The sequence below is a fragment of the Lineus longissimus genome, chromosome 9, assembly GCF_910592395.1.
Source record: "Lineus longissimus chromosome 9, tnLinLong1.2, whole genome shotgun sequence".
In the NCBI taxonomy this organism is placed as follows: Eukaryota; Metazoa; Nemertea; class Pilidiophora; order Heteronemertea; family Lineidae; genus Lineus; species Lineus longissimus.
In genome coordinates this window covers 15,608,119-15,634,564 of record NC_088316.1, presented here as the reverse complement: position 1 = coordinate 15,634,564, position 26,446 = coordinate 15,608,119, and the positions used below count along the sequence as shown (strand labels likewise).

Here is a 26,446-nt window from a genome sequence, read left to right as displayed (position 1 = left end):
CCACACACACAACTCTAGAGCTCAATCAATACATAAGATATTTACCCTATTCAACTGTGCGTGTGTGGAGAGTTGTGGGTCACGTTCCTTTGATTATTCTGCAAGTCATGCAGGTCATTGAATAGCGGAAGTTCAACACGGGGGGGGGGTCTGTCCTTGTACGCTCTGTTTGTCCCTTAGCAAAACTTTAGGATGAGGAATGGACTGCTTTGGGAGTCGGGGGCTGATTCTTGAATGATTGATGATTACACTTCCCCGTTCTCCAGCTTAGAACAGGCGAACACGAGTCTCGAACGCATTGAAAGAATGATACAGCATGAAATAAAGATAACAGGACTTCTGCTTATTCTGCGATATTCAAAGAGGAAAAATAAAGATTTTACTTTTCACTATACATTTTGACGGATTGTGTAGGAAGTCTAAAGAATCCCACACATTTACCTGCGTATAATTATATGCGATAAAAAAATAATTTGGGGGGGACAAGACTTAGGTAGGCCTATTGCGTTGTTCTTTGCGCCGAAGATTTAAGCCAATGTCCTCCCAAGTCAGTGGATGCACTTTGCCTGGTGACAACCTGCTGAAACAGTTCGCCTAAACACCTTCAGCGCCGAACCACGTAGATCTACGTGGCCCGATTCCCCCTTTGTGAGCTGGTTATCGGAGTCTCATGGACTTCATGAGAGAACTACGCCATTGCCATCTTCAGGGCAAGGCAGGAACCAAACGGTTTCTACCGTGCCCTGAAGATGGCGATGGCGTAGTTCAGAACTTTAAATGACTTCATGAAAGAACTACGCCATCGCCATCTTCAGGGCAAGGGAAGAACTGAGAAGACCAAAAGGTCATTTCAGTTCCTCCCTTGCCCTGAAGATGGCGATGACGTAATTCTTTCGTGAAGTCCACGAGACTCCGATAACCAGCTCAAAGGGGAGGTGGGATTTGGGCCACGTAGATCTACGTGGTTCGGCGCTGAAGGTGTTGGCGATTAGGGAGTTGCGTTGGTTTTCGTACTCAGGACAGTCGAGAAGAAAGTGTGAAGAGGTTTCCGGAACATGCATAGGGCACATGAGGCAAGTGGGGTTTTCAGAAACGTGGTTTAGGTATAGGTCAGATGTTAGTCCGCTGCAATTGTTTTGCATACGTGTGAGAATGATGTTAACCCCTTCAGCGCCGAACCACGTAGATCTACGTGGCCCAAATCCCCTCCTCTTTGAGCTGGTTATCGGAGTCTCATGGACTGAAAAGACAAGAAAAGGTCCTAAAAGGTCCTTTAAGTTCCTCCTGCCCTGAAGATGGCGCCATCTTCAGGGCACGGTAGGAACTGAAAAAACCTCGGAAAAGGTCTTTTCAGTTCCTACCGTGCCCTGAAGATGGCGATGGCGTAGTTCTTTCATGAATTCCATGAGACTCCGATAACCAGCTCAAAGAGGGGGGGATTTGGGCCACGTGGATCTACGTGGTGTTCAGTGGGCGAGGGCCGATGTTTCGCCAGGAGGGGATTGGTTTGATAGAGAATTCTGGCAGTTTGGTTAGGGAATATTTGAAAGAGTTTAGAGTTGGTTTCGCACGTATAGAAAGGTCGAGAGCATTCCAGTCGCGGATTGTAGAAGGGAAGAAGCTTGAGTAGAGGCTATTAGTGCGGCAAATGAAAGATGTAATATTGTTTTTTGTAGCTAAACGTGTGTTATGGTTAGTGACTATCGACGGTTAGTTCTGGGATGAGGTCTTTGAGGTAGGTTGGTGCAAGTCCGTTTAAAATTTTGTAGAACATCACGAGGCGGTGGAATTTCCTGCGCTTTTCGAGTGGTAGAAGGCCAAATTCTCTGTAAAGGTCACGGTGGTGAGAGCTGATTGTTAATCTTGTTATACATCGCATTGCATTGATTTGAATTTTTCAGTTTTGCTGCTAAGTTCTGGGGGAGTCCGTCCCATACTACGTCTGCGTATTCGAGCTTGCTTCTGACAAATGTCTTGTAGAGCGTTAGTAAAGTTTGTTTATCTGTTTTGTATTTGATGTTTTGTAGTATGCCAAGTCTGCGGTTTGCGGTCGTAACGATTGACTGGATATGTTCGTCCCAGGTTCCTTTGTCGTTGAAAGTTAATCCGAGGTGCTTGTGTGACTTGACTTGATCAATTGCGATGTTGTTGAGATGACAAGTTGCAGCCATCCAAGTGGGACAAATCTTCCTTCAGATGATAAGCACAATCCACGTCGTAAATGGACAATGCTGTCCTTGAGAGACACCTCAATGTACTGACCACATCTGGATTAAATTTCACAACAACTCATTATTTTAAGGAAGCATGCATAATTTATTACATTAAAGTTGACTGGCTGTTAAAGACAGGCCTGAGCACTAGAAGCAAGGACATCAAAGCAATATAATTCAGACATATTATGTAAATATCAGTGATTGCAATCTTCTCAAAACACTTTGAAATTTATTTTTTTTCTTAATAATGGCAAACCAGCTGTTCTATATCCATCTTTGGAAATTAATGAACACAGTGTACATTGTAGTACAAAGCGTAGTGGATGTGCTAGAATACTGCAAACACTGACACCCCTTCTGGAAATAGGGTCTATTAACCTGATCAAACCAACATAAGCACATAGAAGCTTATCGTAAAGGAGAATTAATAGTTTGATCAGAACAGTACACACTCATAGCAGGTAATGTATTATAATGACAGAGCTACAAAATTCAATAAAAAATTTGATCGATAAATTATGAGGATTATTCACAGACAGTTTCATATTGACAACATCACCACCACCACTTATTTATTACAACAGTGTACCTTATTTTTATTAGGGTATTTCATATATACTGTAACCCAGAACAAGAATGTGTCAGGTTTTGTATGCAGCTGCCTTCCTTTACATTTTGCACTTGTTAATTTTACAGATCAAGTCAGACTGCAAAATTTTCTGAGTCCCAGAATTGAGATTACATCTTGTGTGGGCCATCTTTATGACAACTGCAAGGAGCAGCGGGGAAAAACACCAAAAGTATGGTAGAGTTTTTGGCTAATTTCGTGAGATGCTATACCTACTTTGATAATATTAAAACATTGAAAATATATACTTGTCGCCACTTTCAACTCTGCCTTGATGGGAGGGGTTACATATAATCAGTTGGGACTATATCATGAAGACTATGTCACTGCACTACGAAGCTAACTTTATTCAAGGTCGTCTCAAACATACAAATAAAGTGAATGCATGCAAACTAACAATTTTTCTAAGAAAGCTTCAAAACTGGCAGTTTCAGCTGTTTGTGATAGGAACACATGGTCACTAAATCTGAAAATTAGACCAAGGTCAATTCAGCTTTACACTGAACAAAATGAATTAGTTCTAAAATTATCGTTCGATTATCTGATCAGGTTTAAAATGAACACATGCCTATTGACTGAGGCTCCAAATGAGGTGACATAGGTCAAAATTGATGTGCATAGTGCAAGCTCATTGAGAGGCATTATTATTGTTTTATTTGAAATATTGAAAAGACATCAGCACCTTTTTGACGAAGAGACAACGGACATACATTTACATGTAGTTTGGTGGGAGAACCATTCTCAAGACTTATGAACGAGGAATTCTAAATGTTTTTTTTTAGTGAATCTCTGAAGAGGTCACCAAAACTGGCACAAAATCATACAAGACTACAATGTCATAACCAAGTTGACTATACTGACAATTTAACTACAGGGTAAAAAGTTATGATGAAAACTTTTACCATATCTCTGCAGAATCACTAGCGTGCAAATGCCAAAAGATTACCGATACCTTCTTGGTATCTGATACAACGTTGCTTTCTGAAAACAGTTCTTGGAAAATACCTGAATCACACATGTTACAGCACTTAGGATACTCTCAAGGCCAACTCTGTTAAATTTCAATGCACACTATCACTTGGCATTTGCAAATCCCAGTGCTCCCCTATACACAGGTACATCACAAGGGTACTGTACAATAGTATGTAGACTATACAATGAAGACAGATTCCTTATAGAAGATCTGCACCTAGATTATTTCTCTGTTGTGTTACCTTGCTTGTGACTGATGTAGCTCCAGGACCTCTGGCATCAGCAAACAAAGCCATGAAAGGCATTTTCTCCTCACCAATGACTCACCGCTTCGCCAAGTCAATCAAAATCAGAATCTGACTTCCACAGTGAAGTCACATGTAAACCTATTGGTCAAAACAGAATGGGAGGCTTGAAGCTGGAAGGTGCCAGGCAGTCTAGAGCCACGTAATCAGTCACATTCGTTGATAAAAAACATTTCATGACAACACTGATATGGTTATGGTATATTGCATGACAGGTTCCAATTCACTGAAATCACCAGACAGTCGTAAAATCTCATTGAAATGGTTATGATATACAAGTAAATGAATGCAATAGTTTTGATTAAAAATCCAATCCAATTCATTTCATACAGTCATCAGTCGATGACATTTTTGAAATCTTCCGCAAAACTGATCTCTACTCCATCTGTCAGTCCTTTTAAACGAAAAAAACTTGTGAAAAATGACCTTATGACTGTTCATGGTGTAACGATTCCGGACGTAAGCACAATGCATTACTGGCAGTACTTGCGCTAATCATGCAATGTAACCCTAGATCTGATCCTAATTCATACAACCATGCATACATGTAAGTTTACATAACGAATACACCATTGTGCCTGTTCAGATCAGTAACTTTGGACATTGAGGGCAAGACCTACATGCACCAGCACTGATCCAAAGCTCCTTCAACTGAACAGAAACAGTCTTTATTGATGTGTCAGTCTATTCTGCCAAAATACTTGATTCTGCTGACATAATTTTGAGAACCACATACTACACATTACAAATATTTAAGTTAAATTCATCTCAAGTTGTTATTGCGGCATGGAAGCTTTTGAAAATTGGGTGACAAATTCTAAAACACTCTGCAATACTCATTATCAGAAGGATACCATGCCACAACAGCTTGAGACAGACGGCTGGTTTAGTAACTTATACAATACATGATTACGATAAAATGATAACAGAAATACACAGGATATTTCTGCGCTGAGATGATGAGAGATTAAAATATTGCTTGAAGTGTCTACTTCTTTTTGCCCTTCATCGTGGCCGATTGCGCAGCAGCCTGTTGTGCCTGTTCCCGCGCCGCCAAAGCTGCGGCTTTCTTCTTGTTGAACAAGTTGATCTCCTCTTCCAGCGATCGTTTCTTATCCTCCAACTTCTTCTTGTCATCGGCGTGTTGCTTTTTGAGATGTTCAAATTTGGCGTGCAGCTGAAAATAACAGTGACGAATTGAAAGATGGATAGGAATTGGATTCAAATACTGATATCAATTCATTTAACTCCAATTGTTTGTTTCAAGCAAGCCGAGAGATTTGTAACCCAGAAGGAAATTGGCGGTCTTTAAAGAAACGTATGCTTACAACAGCATCATAATCTCTACCGCAGTAGGAACTGGTCCTATTACAAATCAAACTGACAAATCAATCATGGCCACGTGCTGGTATCATATTTACAGACAGGTATCATTCATGTCATACACTTGGCAGATCCAGCCCAAGAAGCAATGAAACTATTAAACAGCTAAAACCTGGACCTACATCTTTCTCTGCGTCCTTGAGCTCCGCCTCTTTCTCCTTGACCTTGACAACAAACATCTGCCTCATCTCCTCCTCGCGTTTCTGCAGATCAGCCATGTGCTCCTGACGCTTCTGTTCATACGTCTCTTGGAGGCTGCAAGGGTAATGTCCAAGTTAACAACTAGATAATCAAAGAGGGTTCATTCAAACTCATTTTTACAATTGTTACAGTCGTAAGGAATGGAAAGGACACCATGCACCATATCCAAATTTGTTTTTTTTCATCAATATTTGTTAGTGCCAAACTGTTAATAAAAACATTCAAAGATATTCAAAATATGTAGTTTGGTCAGTAGAAGTTATTGAATAAAAGTGGATGGCAAAAAATGAATTGTAGAAAAAAATTTAGATTTGGAAGAGTGGTGCTTTTTTAGTACTGATTACTGCTTGTGAAGTATTCAAACTTGTTAAATATCTAAATATCTAGAGATAGGAACCCTTACAGTTTCCACATGTGCATGCACTTCAACATGTGCCGCACTCTCCGATAGACCTGTTTGGGTCTAGAACAGGATATAATTGTTGAGGAGTACAGAAGAAATAGAACAAAAGGGACTTGGTTAATACCACTGTGTGTTTAAACAAAGGCTAGGTACACTGGGACAGTCTTTCTTTAAAGGATTCCTGAAGACCTGATTTTATGATAAAGTTGGTCGTTCTTCAGAGCGGTCCATTGTCTCCATAGAGGGCTGGTCATGTAGGCAAATTCATGACAAATCTCTCACTGATGGTTGCCAGTCTTGAACATCTGCAAAGGATATGAACTCCACAGCCATAGGCTTGGTGTCGCATGCTGGAGAGATGATGCTCTATCCAGTATGCAGCTATCAGTTTCATACACAAACCGACTACTCATCGATTCTACCTACCTGGCTGACTCATTATCAGCAAAGCCCATGTCCGTGAGCCTGTTACGCCTGTACAGCTCGAAATGTTGCGTGTGTGTCTTCTCCCTCAGATCCTCCATGTTAGTCCTGACCATCATCTCACGAAGCTTGACGTAGTCGCAGTGGTTCTCATTCTCAACTAAAAATCACATTAAAAAGTCATGATCAATGTGCAATGTCTTCAGAACACCCAGCAGCCCTGTTCATCAAAGTTGTGTACATATTTTAAACTTCAATTACCGGAGTACATGGAGAGGGGTATGTGTATTCTCAAGCCGTCCAGTACATGTATATCGTACCTTGCACTGTCCCCCACGGGTATTGTCTTGCTTTCACCATCTTGTTGCCAATCTTGACTTCATCCATGCTACCAACCACAGCAAATGGCAGCTGACTCTGCAATGAACAATGTGAGCAAATACATTTACAAATTTTTGCCATTCATGTTTGAATGAGAAGCCGCACACAATTCTGTTGAAAGCTCCAGTTTCCTGGGAGCAATGTTGAGTCTAATACAATTCTTTTAATTTTCCTAAACCTAATCAAGCTGAGAACAATCCCCCTGGATACTGTCATGTACAAAGTTTAAGTTAGTGATTTGACACAATAAGCCATTTTGCTAGTTCTGACTGGGGTTCATCCACATTTGCACCAAAACTCATAATCCTGACAGATGGGAAGAAAACATGCAAAGGCCAGGACAAAGAAACGAGACATCAGTATTACATCTATTGGTTAGGCAGAATTGAGATCTAGGGCAATAGCTGCATCATGTTAGTATGGTACCACATGACAGGCAGGAGATCCAGTTCGGTTAGAATAGAATAATGGTGTGGGAGACACAAGAGTTCAGAAACAGGGTTGCATGGCTTATTCTTCTCCTATTTCTATTTTTACCCTTTTCTTGCCACTTTGAATCGAACAGTCAAAATCTCGCAATAGAATTGCCGGCATTTAACATGCTTTTCTGAGTATTGTCATTAAAAAGAAGAAGCAACGAAATTCAGCATACATGAAGAATACAGATTTACAAAACCACTACACCCCTGTTCTAAACTAGGTTAAAACACATATATGTTAACAGGCAAGACATAACAGAACAGAAAGAAGCAAACGGAAAACAGGTATTCCAATAGTGTTGTCGATAGAAGCTGTTCTCTATGCATACAGAAAGTCAATTCGATATGACAGTTTGTATCAACAATGGATCACGTACAGGTCATGATTGGAACGTCTTCATATCAAATGGCACTGGCCCATATCAGCATAAAAACACGACAAGAGAAAAATAAGGGGGACAGGACAAGAACTACATTAATCAAACATTCAAGGACTGATAGAACACAGCTACTGAAGAGATTATTCATATTTTTAGAATGTGAGAATGAGAATAAGTTCTAATTCTATTTCACTAGATAATGACCCCTCATTGGCGGCAAATAATCGCACTGACAACCTAGGTTGCATTGTTGCAGAAATTGAATATGCATCTTAAAGCAAGAAACAGTGAAATGTCTGCAGTCCTCAAAGGTTCAAATAAACCAAAGCGAGTAAAACCAATTGCAAAGGCGCATTTATACATCGACCTGTCCAGTGGATTCCAACTAACTACACATTAGTCAGTTAATCATACCTTTTCCTGAATACAAAGGAAAAATGCATTAAGACAAGTACATGGGCATGCATACGGCAATGTAACTGAAAATTGCTTCAAACTCAATCTGAAGCTCTTGGGGTGCTCTATTGATTAGCATCAATGGGGTTTTTGGCTACCACAAAGTAGTCAGAAAGTGTTCTTAAAAGGACATAAGCATATAATAGAAGCTTTACTTTACTATAAGTATACAAAATGTAGGTTGTCAACAAGGAATTCACATCATGCTGTTATGATATCGGTGCTGTGTCAGTGAACCAGGAGGCAGCAGTCACACTGATGCCAGTTACATAAATACTGGTGTTGATATTTCAAAATGCAAAGCAAAATGACAAGACACCAAAGTAAAAAGTGTCTACCTGTCTACAACCAAACTCACAACCAAAAGACACAATTTTTCATGCAGCACACTATGACATTTCTATTTGAAAAGTACTCAGAAATCACTGGACATTGAACGGGTATACCACAGAACTGAGGCAGATTAGACGTCACTCAAGGTACAGAAGAAAATAAACAACACAGTATGTTGCTGCTAGACTTTATGGAATAGGTAAACAATTAAGGGAAGAGACTCCCTAACACCTCGGGGAGGTTTGGGGGCCTGCATGAGTTGGCACCATTCAGAAAGAGCACCCCAAGAGCTTCAAAGAGAGAACCCATATTGTATGGGCATTCGGTGATTCAGTCTATTCAGATATTCCCTCCTGTCGGCAAAAAACAGGCATGTTTTCAGGACTGGGGTCAAAGCAGAGGACCCACCTTTTGGTAAAATTTTCCACTACTGACAATGAATATCATATCAGCAAATATTTCAAACTAGTCAACTCGATCTTAAAATTACTATTGAGAACATTTCAAATCTGTTTTGACCCTGTGACACGGGTATTCATCTGGAAGATCTTGAGACGAACTTTCCTCTGGTACCAACAGTTCTCATATCACTGGATAGTTTCACACAGATTTAGGAATCGTATAATTTCATGTAGGTCCATTACTGCACTTACATTCATTGTAGCATTGAGCTCAGCGACTGTCTCATCGTCAGTGGGAAAGTGGTAGATCTGGACTCCATTTGATGTCAGCTCATTCATGATCTGAAACAGAAGAAAATTTACCATCCATTTCTATAACAATGTTTTTAATTGACAAGGTTCAGACTACTCTTGATTTAGATTCTCTGGGATGTATTGAATTCAAATAAAAGTCCTTACCACCGAACCTGACAAATGATGACAAACTCATATGGTGGCTTGTCAGTACCTTGAGAATGTGTTTGCCTTGAAGAGAATTCTGCCAAGAAAGCAAACTTATACCTTCTTAAGCAGCTAGAACAAATTCAATTTTGCTTACTGTGGATTTGAACTTATGGAGTTTACTCTGTATCTTGTAATGTTACAATGGAGTGGCCGTTTGATATCGCTACCTCACAAACTAAGCTATAGGCACATACCTTGGACTTGAATTTCTGGAGTTCATTCTTTGTGATGGTGTCCGCTTTGGCAATGATGGGAATGATGTTGACCTTACTGTCGAGTTTCTTCATGGTGACTAGATCGATGGCTTTGAGCGAATGGCCAGTTGGAGCAATGAAGTAGAGGCAAGTGTGGATGCGACTGTCGTGATAATTATGAAGTGAGCGCTTGATCTTCAGCTCCTCCTGGAGGTAGTTCTCGAACTGTTGGTCGATGTAGTCCACGATTGGTTTGTAGCTGAAAAGAAGGGTGTAAACACAATGATAAATGATTATACAAGAATGCTCATTCTGGAGCAAAAGATGAAGACCAATGAAAGTTTGTTTCTTTTAGCAAAGGCACCATCTCTGCCCAGGGACTCACTCTTGAGCCATGATACAACCTTCAAGGAGACTCTACTGTCTATTATCGACCCAACTCCATTCACTTTTTACCTGTCTGCCTTGTTTATTTGGTCACCAAACCCAACACTGTCCACCACTGTTAGCTTCAGTTTCACATTGCTCTCTTTCAGATCTGAAAAGATGAAAAGATTTTTTCCAAAAACTTGTCTGATCAATCACTATTCACAACAAGCAACCAGAGCACTGAAAGGAGTATTCACATCGAAAGTTCATTGCATTTAAAAATAAAACATCATTGATCAATCACTTGAAAAAAATCCACATCATTTAATGAGGGACAGAAAAGACAGATACTATTTCAAGGTCGCTTTCAGAAGATGGGTCTGGACATCAAGTCCTCCTTTTCGATTTGCCGATTTCTGAGGTGATAGTATCAGAGATTACAATTGTAACCTACCATATGTATGAGCTTTAAGTTTGACGCCAGGAAGATCATGTGAAGATGGAGTGGAATCGAAATGTGTGTTGAATAGTGTGTCCATCAATGTAGACTTGCCAATCCCAGTCTCACCTGGAAGTGGAAACATCAAACAGACATTTACAGAGGCAATATCACACACAGGATGCAACAGTACTAAAAAACCTCACTATTAGGACACCCTTGGAACTGACAAGTGCTGTCCTCACTAGAGAGGGACTGTCCTGATTAGAGAGGTCAAATTGAATGGAGACAACCAATACAGTATGGGATCAAAAGTAGAATCCTGAATAAAGAGGGTGACCTTAATAGAGTGGTGTCCACTATGGAGGAGGTTCCACTGTGCAACAATCATGCTAAGCAAATAGGCTTACACCCAACTTCTTTTTGTTCTAGAGGTAAAACAGCCTATTGTTTTCAAAGTTATAGTCAAATTGGCAAAGGCTTCTCCCTTCAATGGGCACTGGCAAAACATGGAAAGAAATGATTCTACATGTATAACTGAAGATCTCTACTCTACTGGCTGACACATGGATCTGCAAAGAAAACATTGGCACTAAAGTCAACTTTGACTCATGCAGATCCAATGTCGATCAATCGTTTACCTGTGCCATAGCACAGGTAAGGGAAACCCAAGTAACACAGTCCACCTCGACAAGCTTGAGCATTGAGGCTGTTACAGGAGTGTTTGTTTTGCTTAAAATTGTACAGCTTCAAATCCAATGGCCAGAAAGGAGGCCATAGCCACAACCAAAGTCATGTATGATATATTACAAAACAAGTGTATTTTAGGCAAAAACAGTAGTAACAATTAATTGCTCAACTGTAGGCCTAGTACTAATGCCTAATGGGTCATCATTTAAATGGCAAGAGTGTGACTCAAGCACACACATGTCAAGACTGAGTGGTCATGCATGGTCATAGTGCTCAGTAATGGTCTCAAGAGAAATATAGACATATGACATGGAAACCTTGGGATAGGACAAGAGCAGTCTGACAAGAGAAGAACTTCAGTTTACTTACCAACACACAGAACATTGAAGCTGAATCCTTGTGAGACAGATTTGTTGACCAGCTGATCTGGGAGGCTGTCAAACCCAACATGGCCAGTCAGGTTGCAGGACCTGGCTCCGGCTGACTTCTCCTGCTTCGGAGCGCCAACTGGTGGTCTCTAAAAGTACAAAAGCAGCAAATTTGAAGCATGCAGGAGGAGAAGCCATTCAAAATCGTCGTTAGATGATAAGTCTCTACTGGCTGAGAGGGAGGCTGGCTGATCTGTAGGGCCACAAATTGATCAATTGTCTCATCATCATGCAGAACACTTTTTTTACCCTGAACCCTTAAGTTTCTTGGAACTATTGGTTCTTTTTCAATTACTACTCCACTTGACGAAGAAGTTCACAACATAGAAATTATGGACTTTACTTACAACCAAAGTTTAGCATGGCTAGAATGTTTATGTAGTCTGTACAATGAACTCATCATGTTCAGGATATGAAACAGTTGCATCAATGACTCATCAACAGACCATATGGTTTTCCTCTGCTCCTCATGAGCAGACCTTTGTTTTACGAATCATTAGATGAGAATGAAATCACGTGACTCATACAGTGATGAAAGTCAGAAAAAGATTAACTGAAATTCTTATACAATGCCTTATGTTTCTTACGTACAAATTATGTTTTGATGAAACTTGAATGAAAATAGGCAAGGAGATACTGAACAATGATTATAAAGCAAGATTCAATTAATCTCATTCTTTTCAGGTTCCAAGGAAGATGATAAGAAAGCCTTTTTTGTATAATAATTGAGCTTCCTTTCGCCTCGGGCTTTCTGAAAAAGATAGAAATACTCTCGCGTCTCGGTGGTGACTCATCGTCTCATCAATGTCCACATCATCCACCTTCAATTTCTAATCCTCATCTATCACTAGTATTGATACATGCATGTGTAGCCTACACTGACAATGTGTACTGATAAATGTTACTGTACACAGTACAAAAACGAAACGAGGAAATGACACTGACAGATAGAAATGAAGATGGCTGGCTTCTTCTTGCCAAATCTGAGATGGCAAAAATCTATTTTTAGAACACTTGACCAAATATTCAGCAGCACCCCTCACTTTTGAGACCAGTTTAATCATGACCTGAAGCCCATTTCTGTATAAATTCGGTGTCTAATCTTACCGGTGCTCTCTGTAGTTCTGCTCCAGCGGCCATTTTGAGCTTTTGTCCAGCAGGAATTTCCATTTTGGGAGTGTAGAATTAATTATTCATAAGTTTTGTCACAGAAAATCAGAAATGGCGGAAGTGGAAAAGCGGAAGTCAAAGATTTACTCCGGTCCCACACTGTAAATTATCTACGATCTACGATAAAATCACGAACCTGCCAATAAAATCAATAGAATACGGACCTAGAGTACTTTAGTTCAAGAGAACACTTGGTGTGAATTTTTAAATGCAGTTTTAAATTGGCAAGGGCAAATATCCACCAATGGTAGGCGCTCGTGTACGTCACTCCGTCGTCCTACCAAGCCATCATGGCGGACGAGTGATAAAATTTTTTGTTTCGCTGAAATATTTTCACCTGGAATTACATTCTGCAGTGGAAGTAAATACTTGATTTTACCAGTGCATGTTCTGGTGAAAACATAGAAAATGTCTAAAGAAAAAGAAGAGGCATCTCCTGATGTCAAAACGGTAGAAGACGTGCTGAACTTGCCCGGCAACTCACAGCTGAAATTTGGGCTCTTGATTGGGTTGATTGAAGTTGGGCAGGTGGCAGATAATGATGTTGTGGACACTGTTTTGAATCTGGTGAGTTTTGATACAGTTGTGTCGTGTTTACTCTGTTACAGTAAACATTGTTTATTTTCAGCTGAATTATTGAAGTCAAAAACAAGAAGATTCAAGAAGTAGAATGTGTAAAGCTTTTGTTTTGACATACGTTGCCACACCCCCTCGTTTGAGGCCTTTCTCTGTTTTTAGTTTCAGTGTCGGTGCATTGGTGTCATTGTTCAGATTTTTCATTATGTGACATAGTATGACAGGTGCTGTGAATGGCGAGAAAAAGAGTCTGATGCAAAAGTGTCTGTGACTTACTACATGTACTAGACAAACATGATGGATGTCTCTAGCAATATAGGTCCAGTATTGCCCAAGGGCACCTGTGGAGATGGAATTCTGGGGGGGGGGGGGCTTTAAATGGACCTTTTATAGCTCTGTTTACAAAAGTGGAAGATTCTGATCTGCTGTTCATCCACTTAAGGTCCAGTATTGCCCAACGGCACCTGTGGAGATGGAATTCCGGGGGGGGGGGGGGGGGTTTAAATGGACCTTTTATAGCTCTGTTTACAAAAGTGGAAGATTCTGATCTGCTGTTCATCCACTTCTTTTTTTAAAAAAAATAGGCCTAGCCTTTTGTTATTGATTATCAAGAATGAAGACAATGGCACAATGTTATTACATTTGTTGTTTGGATGATTTTTAAGTTTTGAAACTATTCTTTCAATCAAGCTACATACATGTTCATACATACACATAACATGAAATCACTCGGTCATGTCTTTTGCTGATCCATTTAGCTCCAAATTTAGTACAACTACCTGAATCCCCAGCCACTGTCCAGAATTAAGGATGTTCTTGTCCTGTCCAGAAAGTGGATGAAGACAGCACAGGGAGTGTTAACTAGTGTAGCTCAGCCTTCGACTTTGACTGACTATCCATCAGAAAATAACCCTTCCAATGTAAATATACACATGTAAAATTGACTATCAAACTTGATGAAGTTGTCCTCGCTGACTATGATGGAGTAGAAGTTTATCATTTATCATAATCCTAACAGATGAAAAAGTTGCAAAACCTTAAGTGATGATTGGCTTGACCACAAATCTCAACTTATCTTGACAAAGTGTCAGACTGTTGTTATTCAAATATGATGGAAATGGATTTTGATGTGTCCAATAGTCCATCATGTGCGGCCTGTGTCTGGTTACCTTTTGAACTGAAATAATCTGATAAAATCTTACTTCGCTGTTTACTGAAATGCTCATCATTTTAAAAGCAATTAGATTTTTCAGGTCATCTGTATGATCATATTGAATGAATTGTCTGCGGGCCTACTGGACGTAAATGTACTTTGTCTCGGTGAAAAAGTTGTGCAGAAGATACTTCAAAAGTGATGAAATGAGTAATTGGGGCCTACATGACAACATGTACACTCACCATGTTGAGTGAATGAGATACATGACCATGTAGGTATGTCAAAATATCCAGGTGGACATGCTAGAACAAATTTTATGTTTGGGTTGACCTAGTAATGCTATTGACTGCATACTATTTGTATTGTGCTCTCTATCAATGACTTTTGAGACTTGAGTACCGATACTACAATACAGTAGAGTGTATATGTGTCATGAACTCATGTGGTCATGTAGTTCTACATTGAATGGATGGTTTCATGTGTATCAAAATGCTCTGCTCTTCTCAATTGATGATTTTGATTGATGTACATGTACTGTTTCAGCTCAAAACTTGTTTTGGAAAACTTGTTGGGACAGCCAAGTGATAGTAGGGTGTCCCCCATCCCCAGTCCCTTAAAGCCTGTCTCTACCATTATGGGTGTGGTGGGAGTGGATGTCCAACATAGCAAATGACTAATGTCAACATTGGCTTTCCTTACCATTTCTGTTCTAATGGAAATCGTTTGAATCTTATAGCGGTGTAACTGTAAGTTACCATAGCAACAGGGGAGAGGTATGTAGGATTAAAGTTATGGTGGTTCCTTCAATGTAATCTACATAGTATGGACATACATGTATCAGTACAATATGAAATTGTAAGGCCAATCAATAGTCCCCACATGTTCATCAATAATGGTGTCCTTGTGCATGGCACTTCACCTTGCTTCCCCTGCCTCCAATCAGAACGAGGACATGTAGGGCTCAGTTAAAGCCATGGAAGCGTGGAAAGGTGGTGTCCTGTATTCCAATCCAAGCTACATCAGTACATGATTCATTGTAGCCATGTCTCCAAGCAATACATGTGTTGCAACCCTTATTTTCCACTTATTTGCCAGTCAACGCCTCTTGTGGACCAGTGTCTAATCCAAGATCTCTGGCACTCTGCCTCAAATCCGTAGTTGGAAGGTAAAATCTTGGATGGACCAGCTTCCATTACTAAGTAGACAAGCCCTGACATAGACACTGGGATCACACCATACATTCAGGGTACATACATTAGAACATGAAGCAGAATATATTTGGCAACAGGTTGTCTTACCTCTCGTGGTACAGGGGTAGGTCGCTTCTTGTCCATCTCTTCCACTTTCAGCTGGAGACGTTCACACTTACACACAGGCACTAAATACGAGAAAATGTTGAGGAAGCAGGTGGCAATGTGCACAACTGCGTTGTCCCGACGTAAACAAAGACCTCTGGACACGACGTCAGTATCTAACATTGTCTTCTACTATAGAATCCATACGATTTTAGCTCCAACGTTGTCGATTAATTGAATCCATGTACATTTACATGTACCCAGCTGCTCCAGCTATGTTGGGCGTATGGAACTGGCTGTCTTCAGTACCGGTACCACACAATGCCGGGCTCTTGTACAGTACAACTGTACATTAGTATGTAGACGGCTCAATAATTGAGAGTCTTAGCGCCGTACCGGCGAACCCTGTGTTGTCTCTATGGAGTAACCTTATGAGTCAGCCAGAGGAATATCTCCGGTCTGACTTCATTATGGAACCAAGAGCGCTGCTCTCTTGTTGATTCACTTTGTTAGTCAGGGACGGTTGCCAGAACTCCTGGAATGTCCCGAATCAGAATCATTTCCTATTTTCCAATGAGGCAAAGCATCAAATTATTCAGAGATGAAAAAGGGGTACTTTTTCTGAATTTAACTCTTTCAAAAATAACTTCTAGCAGAAATGTTATGGTCTGATGTTTTTATAATGGATTTCATCTCAATGAAACTCTTCATGTTTTATGTCCATCAAGCCTTGATGATGCAGTTATAACATGAGTGATGTGTTTGTGGACACTAGCTATAGACTAGCTGTAAACTTTTCCATCTATCTAGTGTAGGGCTATGTTTTACATCCTCAACTCAGTCAATATTGTAACTATGGATTCACTGAGTTGTTTGTTTAAATGCAATTAGTATATTGACCATAAGCCTGGATGCCATATCATATTATTATTTTCATAGGCATAGCCATTTGCAAATAGCCACATTTTCCCTAAATCCTGGCATACAGTTGTGTATGTTATGCCAATAACTGCCTTTTCATGTAACTATTTGCAGCGAATGTACAGATCGAAAGCATAGCGGTCATTAGCGTATGTACATATATCAAGAAATCAATAAAGCGACCAATAAAGGATGTCTCTCCCACCTGTATAACATACACAGCATTAGCACAGAATAATTCCCCGCAGGTTTCCAGCGCAAAATGCAGCGCTAGTTTTGCAACCAGTGGCTTGTTAATAATGTAAAACCTATTGAAGATCAACGATCTATTCACTGAAGTATCAGAATCACCAAGTCAACCCAACGTTGCCATTATCCATCTGACTGTTTTTATTGTGTGACAATATTCTGCATTAAATTGGCTGCAGCAAGTCTGGATATGATGTAGGGGAGATATTTTATCAATATCCAGGTAGAAGTTTCATAACAGAAAGTTTGCTAACTTCATTTGTATTTTAGACTGAGATTCATCTGGTTAATTTGCTTTTTAACAGAAAAGAGGCTTTAAAGTGCTAATGTCTCTCAGGTTTGAACATAGGGAGCAGTAACGTCTTGTTAGTTTGTGGCAATTCAGCCAAAATGAGTTATCAGGAGTCTGGATGAGAGCCTTTTTATATTCGGATGTGGGGACAAGTATCCCCTTTTCCCCTCTCCACAAAGCTGTGATATAGCCAACTGATCATTTTTGTCCAGGACAGTACATTTCCTAATTTGGCGCTCCACATCATCTGATGACCATTTGATATATTGAATCATCAAACATTCATATGTGATTGAATGTCTTCATAATCTGATCCCGTCATCATGAATCCTTGGCTCCAGACTGAACCCCCTGGGGCTCTCAATTCCATCAACAGTATCTATAAATATTGGTGATCGTATTGACATGATTGCTGGTTTTGTCAGCCTGTGTGATGCCTGACAGTGACACTGTATTTGTCATCTGCCACCCCAGGTTTCCTGTATTATATTCTTGAACATACATGCTTGTACGTGATCTGAATGAATGATACTTGCCGAATTGATGTGAGAATGATACCTATGCCGACATCCATTTCCCTCATATTTCATGACATTTAGAATTTACCACTTTCCGTCAAGTGTATTAAAACTCAGTGGATTACTTACGCCAGTATATATTCAGAGCAGGTTTGCGTTCAGATACTCTCTCTCTTGCAAAGATTGAAAAATCATCCTCCGGAAGAGTGACTTTGTTTCTGAGAAGTGTGAGATGCATGTAAACTATGAATAACGTATGCCTGCCCGCGATAATTCTAGTGAAATTGAATGTAGATAGTCGGAAATGACATTAGTAGCTGTTGAGTTTATAGTCTGTGAAATTGAAGTAAAGGAATTTCGTCAACTAAGTGCATTCCATTATTAAGTGAAATGAGAAATTCCATTTTGTGTTCAATGTGGTAGTCATTCTGAGCTGGATCATTTAAGTGGAAAATTGAATCCACCACATATAGGCTCTTCAAGCTATTACTGTTACATTTTGAGTAATTTGACGGAATCATCACACATGACACAATAGTTACAGTGTTTCACCAAGTTGGAAGACTATCATCTGCTGGAAAAAGTGGCCAAACAGCTCTGTCAAATCTTGCAAAGGATTCTCTTGAACTTGAATTGGTGCTGTTTGCTTTTGAACAGTTTATCACTTCCTCAAACAGGGGGCAGTGCGGACATGAATGCAAGTTTTACCAACAACAGCATTCCGGTAGGAAATTTATGGCCGACATTGTGGTAACCTAGTGACTGCTAATAAAGCTCATAAACTGTGCCCAGACGAGACTTCTGAACAGCCTGAGTGGATTCTGGATCTCTGGGGTGCAGTCATGTACGGTGCATGCCAGTTGATAAATGTTCAAAACCATCAAAGGTACTCCGTTCGTATCCTCCCCAGTCCCAGAGACCTGGTAGTGGGAGTGGATCCAAAACTTTAGGGTCTAGATAGGTGATGAAATGAGAGGACAGTTTGTTACTTGACTGTCACAGCACATGGCACTGAATTATGATGGCCCTATGCCAGCAAATGCTGTTGAATGGTTGATCATAACCATCAGCAGGTTCTCACAGGCCACATTTAAATTGCCAGCAAAAATGATGTCTGCCTACCAAGCCATCAGCAGAATTTAACCAGCATCTTGCTCACGTAACCGAGAACTGTAGGCAACCCTGCTTGTTGTGGGCATTACCTCCACCAATGTGGACATGCAATAAAAATCAGTATTCATCAGCGGATGCTGATTCTGACGTCACTTTCTGATGGTGAATTATGTCTGTGTACCAAGCTATTGTATTGCCTTTTGGAATAATTTCCTTCCTTGCAGTCGGCGTCGAGGTTTTCTTGGCCGTTCTTTTTGAGATGTGATTACATGTTTGAGAATGATGGATTACATCGTACGACGTGTTCAGAATATTGTACATTGCATCGATGTTTGTGCTCATTATGTACGAGTTGCTATCTCAAGCTTGAAGAGTCTGTCACCCCTTTGAACTGTGTCCGTGTTGGCATGTCACAAGGGATTATTGTATAAACTGTCAATCCACTTGGGAGATGGGCATGTTCTGTCGTTGATTGTCTTTGCCTACTGGCCTTTCTGGTCATTATAGACAATATTGTACATGTTGGTGAAGTTACTATGGCAACTGAAAGAAAAACTGTATCAATCAAAAATGTTGTTTAAGAAAGCGCTCAGCCTCGCTTGATGACTTCAAAAGTCTTTGTTACAGCTTAAAATCAGTCCCTGAGAGAGAGATGCAGATGAGTTCGACATTGCCGAAGCCTTCGCTATTAAGGGAACGAATGTGCTATATTTGAGCTGGGAGTTTTAAAGTAAAAGGCAACGTCAATAGCCCAGTTATTCAAGCATGCAGTGGACAAGCCCTCCAAAGATCTTCGTCTGAGAGCAACTTTATGAAGGATATCACGGCCGCGCCATCTTAGTGGAATTCTTGCTTCGATTTAAAAAGCAGACGAATTGCTGTTAGCACAGCATCCGACCTTGCTTCTTCCATAGAACTGACTGACACCTGGTTGAGATAAAACCGCTTGACTTTTCAGTTATTTGAACATCAAAATTAATTGTATCCAGTTTGCAGTTGAGCTCACTGAACTTGGCAAAGATTTGCCGAGACGATGATCTTGATCACAGCGCAGAATGGGCGGGCGTTGCTTCTCTGTCTGCCGATATTTCTCGACGCTGTAATTGCTTAGTCAATTGATGGGGTCTGTCTGCGATAGAATACAGTTGTGATCGCACTACATGTGATTCTCCTGACCAGGTGTGGTGCATTCTGGTATTGATTTGACGAAGTAGTATCGACTGCACTAACCCATGAAGCAGTCATTGGTGTTTTCTCACTTGGACTTGGAGATGTTTCTCAGGATTTAGGCCACGTGGTGCGTGATGAATGAAAAGTAAGGTGCACTGGAGTTAAATTGCCTTAGGAATTCTCCAAAGGAGGCTGTGCCAGTCTGGGCTGAAAGTGACTGAAGAGAATTTTCCTATGACGATGATGATGGAGTTCCTGGGCTTATGATAAATGGAAATCACCTCTGGAATTCTGTAAAGGAGATTGTTTGAGTCTTGCTGATTTGACTGAGTGGATTTATTTCAGTCATTGCCTTTGAAACATTGACACTATTGGATGTACTTTTGATCAGGTTCCTCTTGTGATGCATGACAATTCAAGTCGTTTCCCCGACTTTCTTGTCAATCTGTCCTTTGCTGACATTTCGTCTTGTCTCCTGAGGAAAAGGATGAATGACTTCGGCACGATCCAAATAGGATTACACGGATGACATGTAATTGAAATATTGCAGTTGTGTCAATAAGATATTGACTCGCACAAACTCTCACCGGACATTTTAAAAGAACACGTGTGATATATTTTCTTGCTTCTTTTGGCATTGCTTCTTCAATCCTGTTCTGATGTATGATCATGTTGGATGGTGGACTTGTATCAGTACCTTGTCAGAACTTCTAATGACCTGAAACAAGACGGATAACCTCTATCGGTGCCCAACCGCAGAAGTATGCGTGATGAAATTTGTCAAATATGTGAGTGCTAAGCAGACAAACAAGGAAAAGCACCATTCATGTACAACACTTGGGTACAGTACCATTCATGTACAACACTTGGGTACAGTACTATTCATGTACAACACTTGGGTACAGTACCATTCATGTACAACACTTGGGTACAGTACCATTCATGTACAACACATGGTGCAGTGACCATGTTCACTTTGAGACTTGTTCTCATCGAGTTCACATCTGTTGATGGTAGTCTGCTATCTACATGTACATGAGGATCGTACTGATTGATTTTCTTCTATACTGTTTGTGTACAACACATGTGAATTGCAGTACCGTTCTTGTACAATCCACTGGTACAGATCTGTTCATGTACAACACCCATTTGGTACAGTACTGTTCTTGTACAACACAATTTGGGTGCAGTACGTTATGGAAACTCAAGCTCACGTCTGCTGATGACCGTCTGCCGTGAACATGTACACCCAGGGTCATACTGATTGATTATGTGATGTCATCACCACAGCGAGATTAGATTTACGATCGTCTATATTCTCTTTCCGCATAACCTTTAACACTGGGAGGGTATCGCGACGACAAGTGTCTGTCTGGTCATTCGATTCATGTGATGAGGTTGTCCCTAACGTGATTGCCATGGGATTCTGTCATTTTCGCAAATGACGTTGCGGATAGATTCTTTGTTGGTTACTTGAGCCGGCAAGTTGTCGAAACAAGTGTAGGTGGTCAGAAGAAGCTACTGTGTTCATTGACTGGGTTGATGTTGTCTGTTTCCCTGAATGGGACGTTCTTGTAAAGAGCGGTACTCCAAACCCTTTTACCAACTCAACGAGAATTGAGTGATTGAACTCGTGGATGGAGCTGAGTCAGAGTCGTGTTCTGACTGGATGAAGACTGAACTTGCAGTTACACTGTTAAACTGGGAAAGATTGCAGTGTTTGGACTGACATGATACAGGGTTGACAGGAATCCCATCAAAAGCAGTTGGATAATTGGATGATTCAAAGATATTCAATACATGAAATGCATCAAGTGGATATTTCTGATTGATGTGAAAATATTTTTAATCGACCTTCTTCAGATTTTCATTTAGAATCAGTGGGCAACTGTCATCGTTGTGGCTGCTTCTGTGAAAGCTTATCTATTCACGGGCTTATTTAGATCGGAATATTTTTGGATTATCATACTTTGGATTTTTGGCCTTCACCAAACATGCTGTCATTGGATAACTCTGCGGCGGAGAGTTTTAGCGGTATCGTCAGCCAGGCTCCGACTGATGGCGATGGGAATAACGCTATGAGCCTTCAACTCTCTCCAGAAGCAAGACAGGTATGTATACCTGATCAGATTGTTTGCGCCTATATCTTTCACATATTGCAAGATTTGAGGCTTGAATGCTCATGATGCAGTCTGATGGTAAAGTCACCATTGGTAGTGTTGAATTGTGTCAACTCACAAAAAGTTGGTTGACGGACACAAAGTCAGTTTAGACGAGAAACCAGAATAAAATTGACACCGAAGTTTGCTTGCATACAGGTCTTAGAGGAGTATGAATTGTCCTTCAGTCAAATCTTCATAAAAAAGTAATGACATTGAAAATCTTTGTGACAAAATGACAGATCCTTGAGGCTGTACTCACTGTCTTTCTGTTGGTACTCCAACGTCTTATGGTGGTGATGATACTGCTCGGCCCACTACTACCAGAATTATCCACCTCTTTACTCTTGACGGGTGTGGGGGAAGAATCATCGTACCCAGCCATACTCCGAAAACTCGGCTTTTGACTAACTGCAGAACTGCCGCTCATGCTGGGTGACGAAGACCCGCTCCACCTCTTCTTCCGACCGAAAAAATTCACCAGAGACATAATGCGGCTTCCGCTATAAATCCTCTTGACTTTGAGATAGAAATTATCAGACTTGTGTCTTTTTATCTCTGAATTCATAAATCGGGATTGTTCCGCTATTATCCTGTCATCAGGAAGGATGGGTTAATGTTTGAATGACCTTGACAGTTTCATGGTCAAAGGTCATGGACTATCACTCACACTTTTCCTGATAACTTTGTTATCAAAGGTTTGCTGGTGAAGACAAAGTCAGCGATTTCCTATGGCTATGTGGCTGTGGTGAAGATTTTTGTCAGATTTCCGACAAATGCTGAAAATACTTTCCAGTCTGTTTCTAAGGATAATTTCTTGCCATTCAGAGTTGATGAAATTGCTCAACACTTTCTTAACAAGGCCATACTGTAGTATACCGATGTAAAATGTAACTGCCGTGCATGTTGGTATATCCATACTATGTCCAGCCTATTATTTGGTCCATGTTGCATGCATTGGCTACTTATCTTCAGAGAAAGTTACAACAGGTGGTTTGCGAGAAGCATCCTTCATCAAGTCCTTCAGCGTCTGGTGGCTGCCAATTGATTTGGAACCAATTAAATCAAGTGTCTTGTGTGCAATATGACACCAAAAAAGTATAGAACCTCTCTACTAAGGATACCCTCGGGACTGACAAGTATTGTCCTTTATAGAGAGATGTCCTGATTAGAGAGGTCAAATTGACTGGAAACAACCAATTGAAGACCAAAACTAGTGTCCTTAAAATAGAGAGGTGTTCGATAAGGGAAAGTTCATTGCATATTTTTGATACTCTTCAGGCACCAATATTGTGACATATGTGATACTTATCACAGCCCCTTGTCACCCTGAAGGACGTAATGGTCAGAATGATGATAGGAACTTACCCTATGAATGAGTTGGTTGAGCAGTCCGACCCCTCTTGACATCTTGATTCAGCATAAAGTGAAATATCGAGGCCTGCAGCTGGCGACTGTGAATTTTGCACACAACTCTCACCCTGTTACTGCGACTAGTATGTTGGACTAGTTATGCTGGAGGAATGAGAAATGACTGAAATAATAATGAACACCATCAAAATGCATTCTAATTGTTGATGAAGTTAATGATTACCTCCACTTGTCCAACATGACCCAGATGGCATACAATGCCTGTCATTTTGCTGGAATGAAGATTGGATATTTGCTTGCATCCATGTGATATTTTCAAACTACTGCACGAACAGAGTGACTTCTTACTCATGTTTTGGGAAATATGCGCCTTGCAGACATAGGATTTCTAAATAAGATGTCCAAGACTGCTGATATTGACCCTACAACAGCAATTACAACTGATACAGCATCCGATACAATACCTGCTCATCAGTGTACTCTATGATTCTTGAAGACTGGACTCATTACTGTGTCTCTTGTCTTATTTGAATTACATCATGTAACCAAAGAATGCATTATTGTTTCATTATGAAGTACACGCCATGCTTTATGTACCGTCTGCTGTTCCGTCAGTTCCTGATCATCTTCAGTGCTACTCCGGCATCTTGCCCATCTTATTGGTGTTATACAGAAGCAACAAAAGTATTCGTTTTTGGTTCATTACTGGTATATGAAGGACACTCCACGTCTAACGTACCATTAAGACATGGCGTTTCATGTGCCGTTTCTTCATTAGATCGGTCTTGATAGCCTCCCACGCTACTTTGGCGAATCTTCTGCCTCATTTATGTTACATAAGTTTCAACAGAATTCGCGATTGTTCATTACTGGGTATGAAGACCACTGTCTTATGTATCATATGCCGCAACTACCTCCTGTTGGCCACCAAGGCTTTTACATCTCGTCAAGAGTTAAATCCCCCAGGTACGTTAGGGAGTATAAACTTTGAGGTTCAGGATGCAACTACTTTGAAGAAATGTAAGAAGAATCCCACAGCCTCTCTTTATTTTATCTGATACAACTTGAGCTAGTCAGCACTGTCTGGTTTAGATTGCTTCAATATTGAAATCCAACTTCGAACTTGAGCCACTTGCAAGATGCCAATATCCAACTTTCCCGGAAGTGGCTTCACTTGCATTATGAATGAATCTGAAGAGGTTTCAAGGAGTTGCTGAAATTGTTATTGAAAAATCTTGCCTTATGTCGGTGAATCCCGTCTGGAAATCTTCGCTCTTCTTCTTTTTCAACATTACTCTATTTGGTAGCCCTCAAGTAGTTGGCTCAATTTCGTTTGGTGAATATCATTTCAAGTGCTGTGTAGTCTGTGTGTGTTGTATAAAGGACCATGGACTTGTTCAGGGTCATCTCTCTCTTCTGGTTTTTCAGGTCCATTGCATGATATATGGATCCCCTGGAACTTCAAATTCATCTTCTCTTTCTCAGTTACTGTGGCTGTGTGGGCTGTTATAATATTATAAGGAGGTTCTACTCTCAGATTTTCAAATTCTTCTCCCCTTCAAAGTTTGCTAGGATATACAACCTCATTTACATGCTTTGGCGATGTGCTTGCACTCTGTGTTAACTGTTTCTGCAAGTTCATTTCCAGGTTCTGTCTTGACAGGGAAGAACAGCTGGAGTTGGAGTATGTATCTCTATAACTTACAATAGGCCTTAGGCCGTAATCATAGATGCAGTAGTATATTTCTACCAGTCAGAGGACAAGGAAATCGTGAGCAGGATAAGTGGTTATAGTGTTGTATTCATTGGAATATCTCCATTTTCCTTTCTTTTGTGGTCATTCACTTTTGACTCATTGGCTCCATCCGGAGCAAACATCGTTCGTGATCTTCCTCCTCCTATGGTTTTGCACTGCTGCGAAGTTAGGGGTACAGCACTGAATTGGATTCTTTCAGTCAATGAATGTGAAAAGCCTGTAGTCCCTAGTTTCTTCTGTTTACTCTCTTTCAAGCTGCTGAATCTCAATTGTATTTGAACTCAGTGAAGATTATTTGAATTGAACTTGTTTCCTAGTGTTCTCCCAGGTTTCTAACCGGCTTCAAGTGGTGGAAGGTGTTGGCTTTCTCCTTTGGATCTCAATCCCTAAATGCGTTGGGTAGGCAGGTGTTTCTTGGCTCTCTACCTGAACTAGTGCTGATGCTCCTTGCAGCAGAAGCCCGCCTGCTGGTTTATAGTGGCTTTGCTGCCCACTTTACAAAAGTCTATTGCTTTCCCCTTCTGGTATTTTGTGCTTTCTTTGGACCAGGAGTTCCACTGTTTATAAACTCCCTTGGTGATTACACTTTTGGAAGCAACCAGACTATACCATGGTATTTGTGAGTGCAGCTTTCTTCAAACTTTTCAAATTTTCATAATTAGTTAACATTTCTTGATGTGGCCATGTCCAGAGGATTCTTTTACGATGGTATCTGTTGAATATACACCATCAGAGTTATGTAAACATGAAGAGAGCAAAGTTACTCCAAGGCTTATAGCACCATGCAGGATCTGGTGATCTAAGCCAAGAGGAAAACCGTGTCAGAATGTCATAAGGATAACATAAGTTGAGGATGGATAGAGTTCATGAGAGAGTACCACAAGATCATCCGAAGAGTATCTTTGAGGTAATGATATTTTATACACTATGATAATCTGATCTTCATGAGGTTTCTGAGTTACTTTCAGAGGGTCCATTTCATGTTCAGGAGCTACAGAGGAGCCTTGTATGACATACCCTTAACATCATGCAACACTCGTTTTGTTATGTGATCGAAGGTTAATTGGACCTATCGTACCTGATGGTTATTGCTGAGACAAGAAAAGGATTGAAAT

At 40.5% G+C, this 26,446-nt stretch overlaps 2 protein-coding genes across 10 annotated transcripts in view; one reads left to right on the top strand and one right to left on the bottom strand.

The window, feature by feature from the left end:
* Positions 1–2,298: 2,298 nt before the first annotated feature.
* Positions 2,299–23,723, bottom strand: LOC135493266 (septin-11-like). 3 transcript variants are annotated; one of them, XM_064780417.1, is made up of 10 exons: positions 23,573–23,723; positions 11,527–11,674; positions 10,483–10,596; positions 10,116–10,197; positions 9,660–9,918; positions 9,214–9,303; positions 6,852–6,948; positions 6,535–6,691; positions 5,627–5,759; positions 2,299–5,298 (listed from the first exon to the last, which is right to left on the bottom strand). In XM_064780417.1, the coding sequence occupies exons 1-10, from the start codon at positions 23,612–23,614 to the stop codon at positions 5,110–5,112; spliced, it is 1,311 nt and encodes a 436-aa protein (XP_064636487.1). In that variant the 5' UTR covers positions 23,615–23,723; the 3' UTR covers positions 2,299–5,109. The 3 variants fall into 3 exon arrangements, with proteins under 3 accessions (XP_064636487.1, XP_064636484.1, XP_064636485.1); XM_064780414.1 differs by lacking the exon at positions 23,573–23,723 and adding an exon at positions 15,786–15,980; XM_064780415.1 differs by lacking the exon at positions 23,573–23,723 and adding an exon at positions 12,693–12,832.
* LOC135493265 (neurobeachin-like) overlaps positions 13,042–26,446 on the top strand; it is an 87,845-nt gene continuing 74,440 nt past the window's right edge. For 5 of the 7 annotated variants that reach the window (XM_064780409.1, XM_064780408.1, XM_064780413.1 and 2 more), the window contains exon 1: positions 13,042–13,322. In XM_064780409.1, the coding sequence (XP_064636479.1) occupies positions 13,164–13,322 (159 nt within the window). In that variant the 5' untranslated portion in view covers positions 13,042–13,163. Of the gene's footprint in view, positions 13,323–22,096; positions 22,157–26,007; positions 26,239–26,446 lie in introns of those variants that run through there. The other 2 variants (XM_064780412.1, XM_064780410.1) reach the window with 2 other exon arrangements.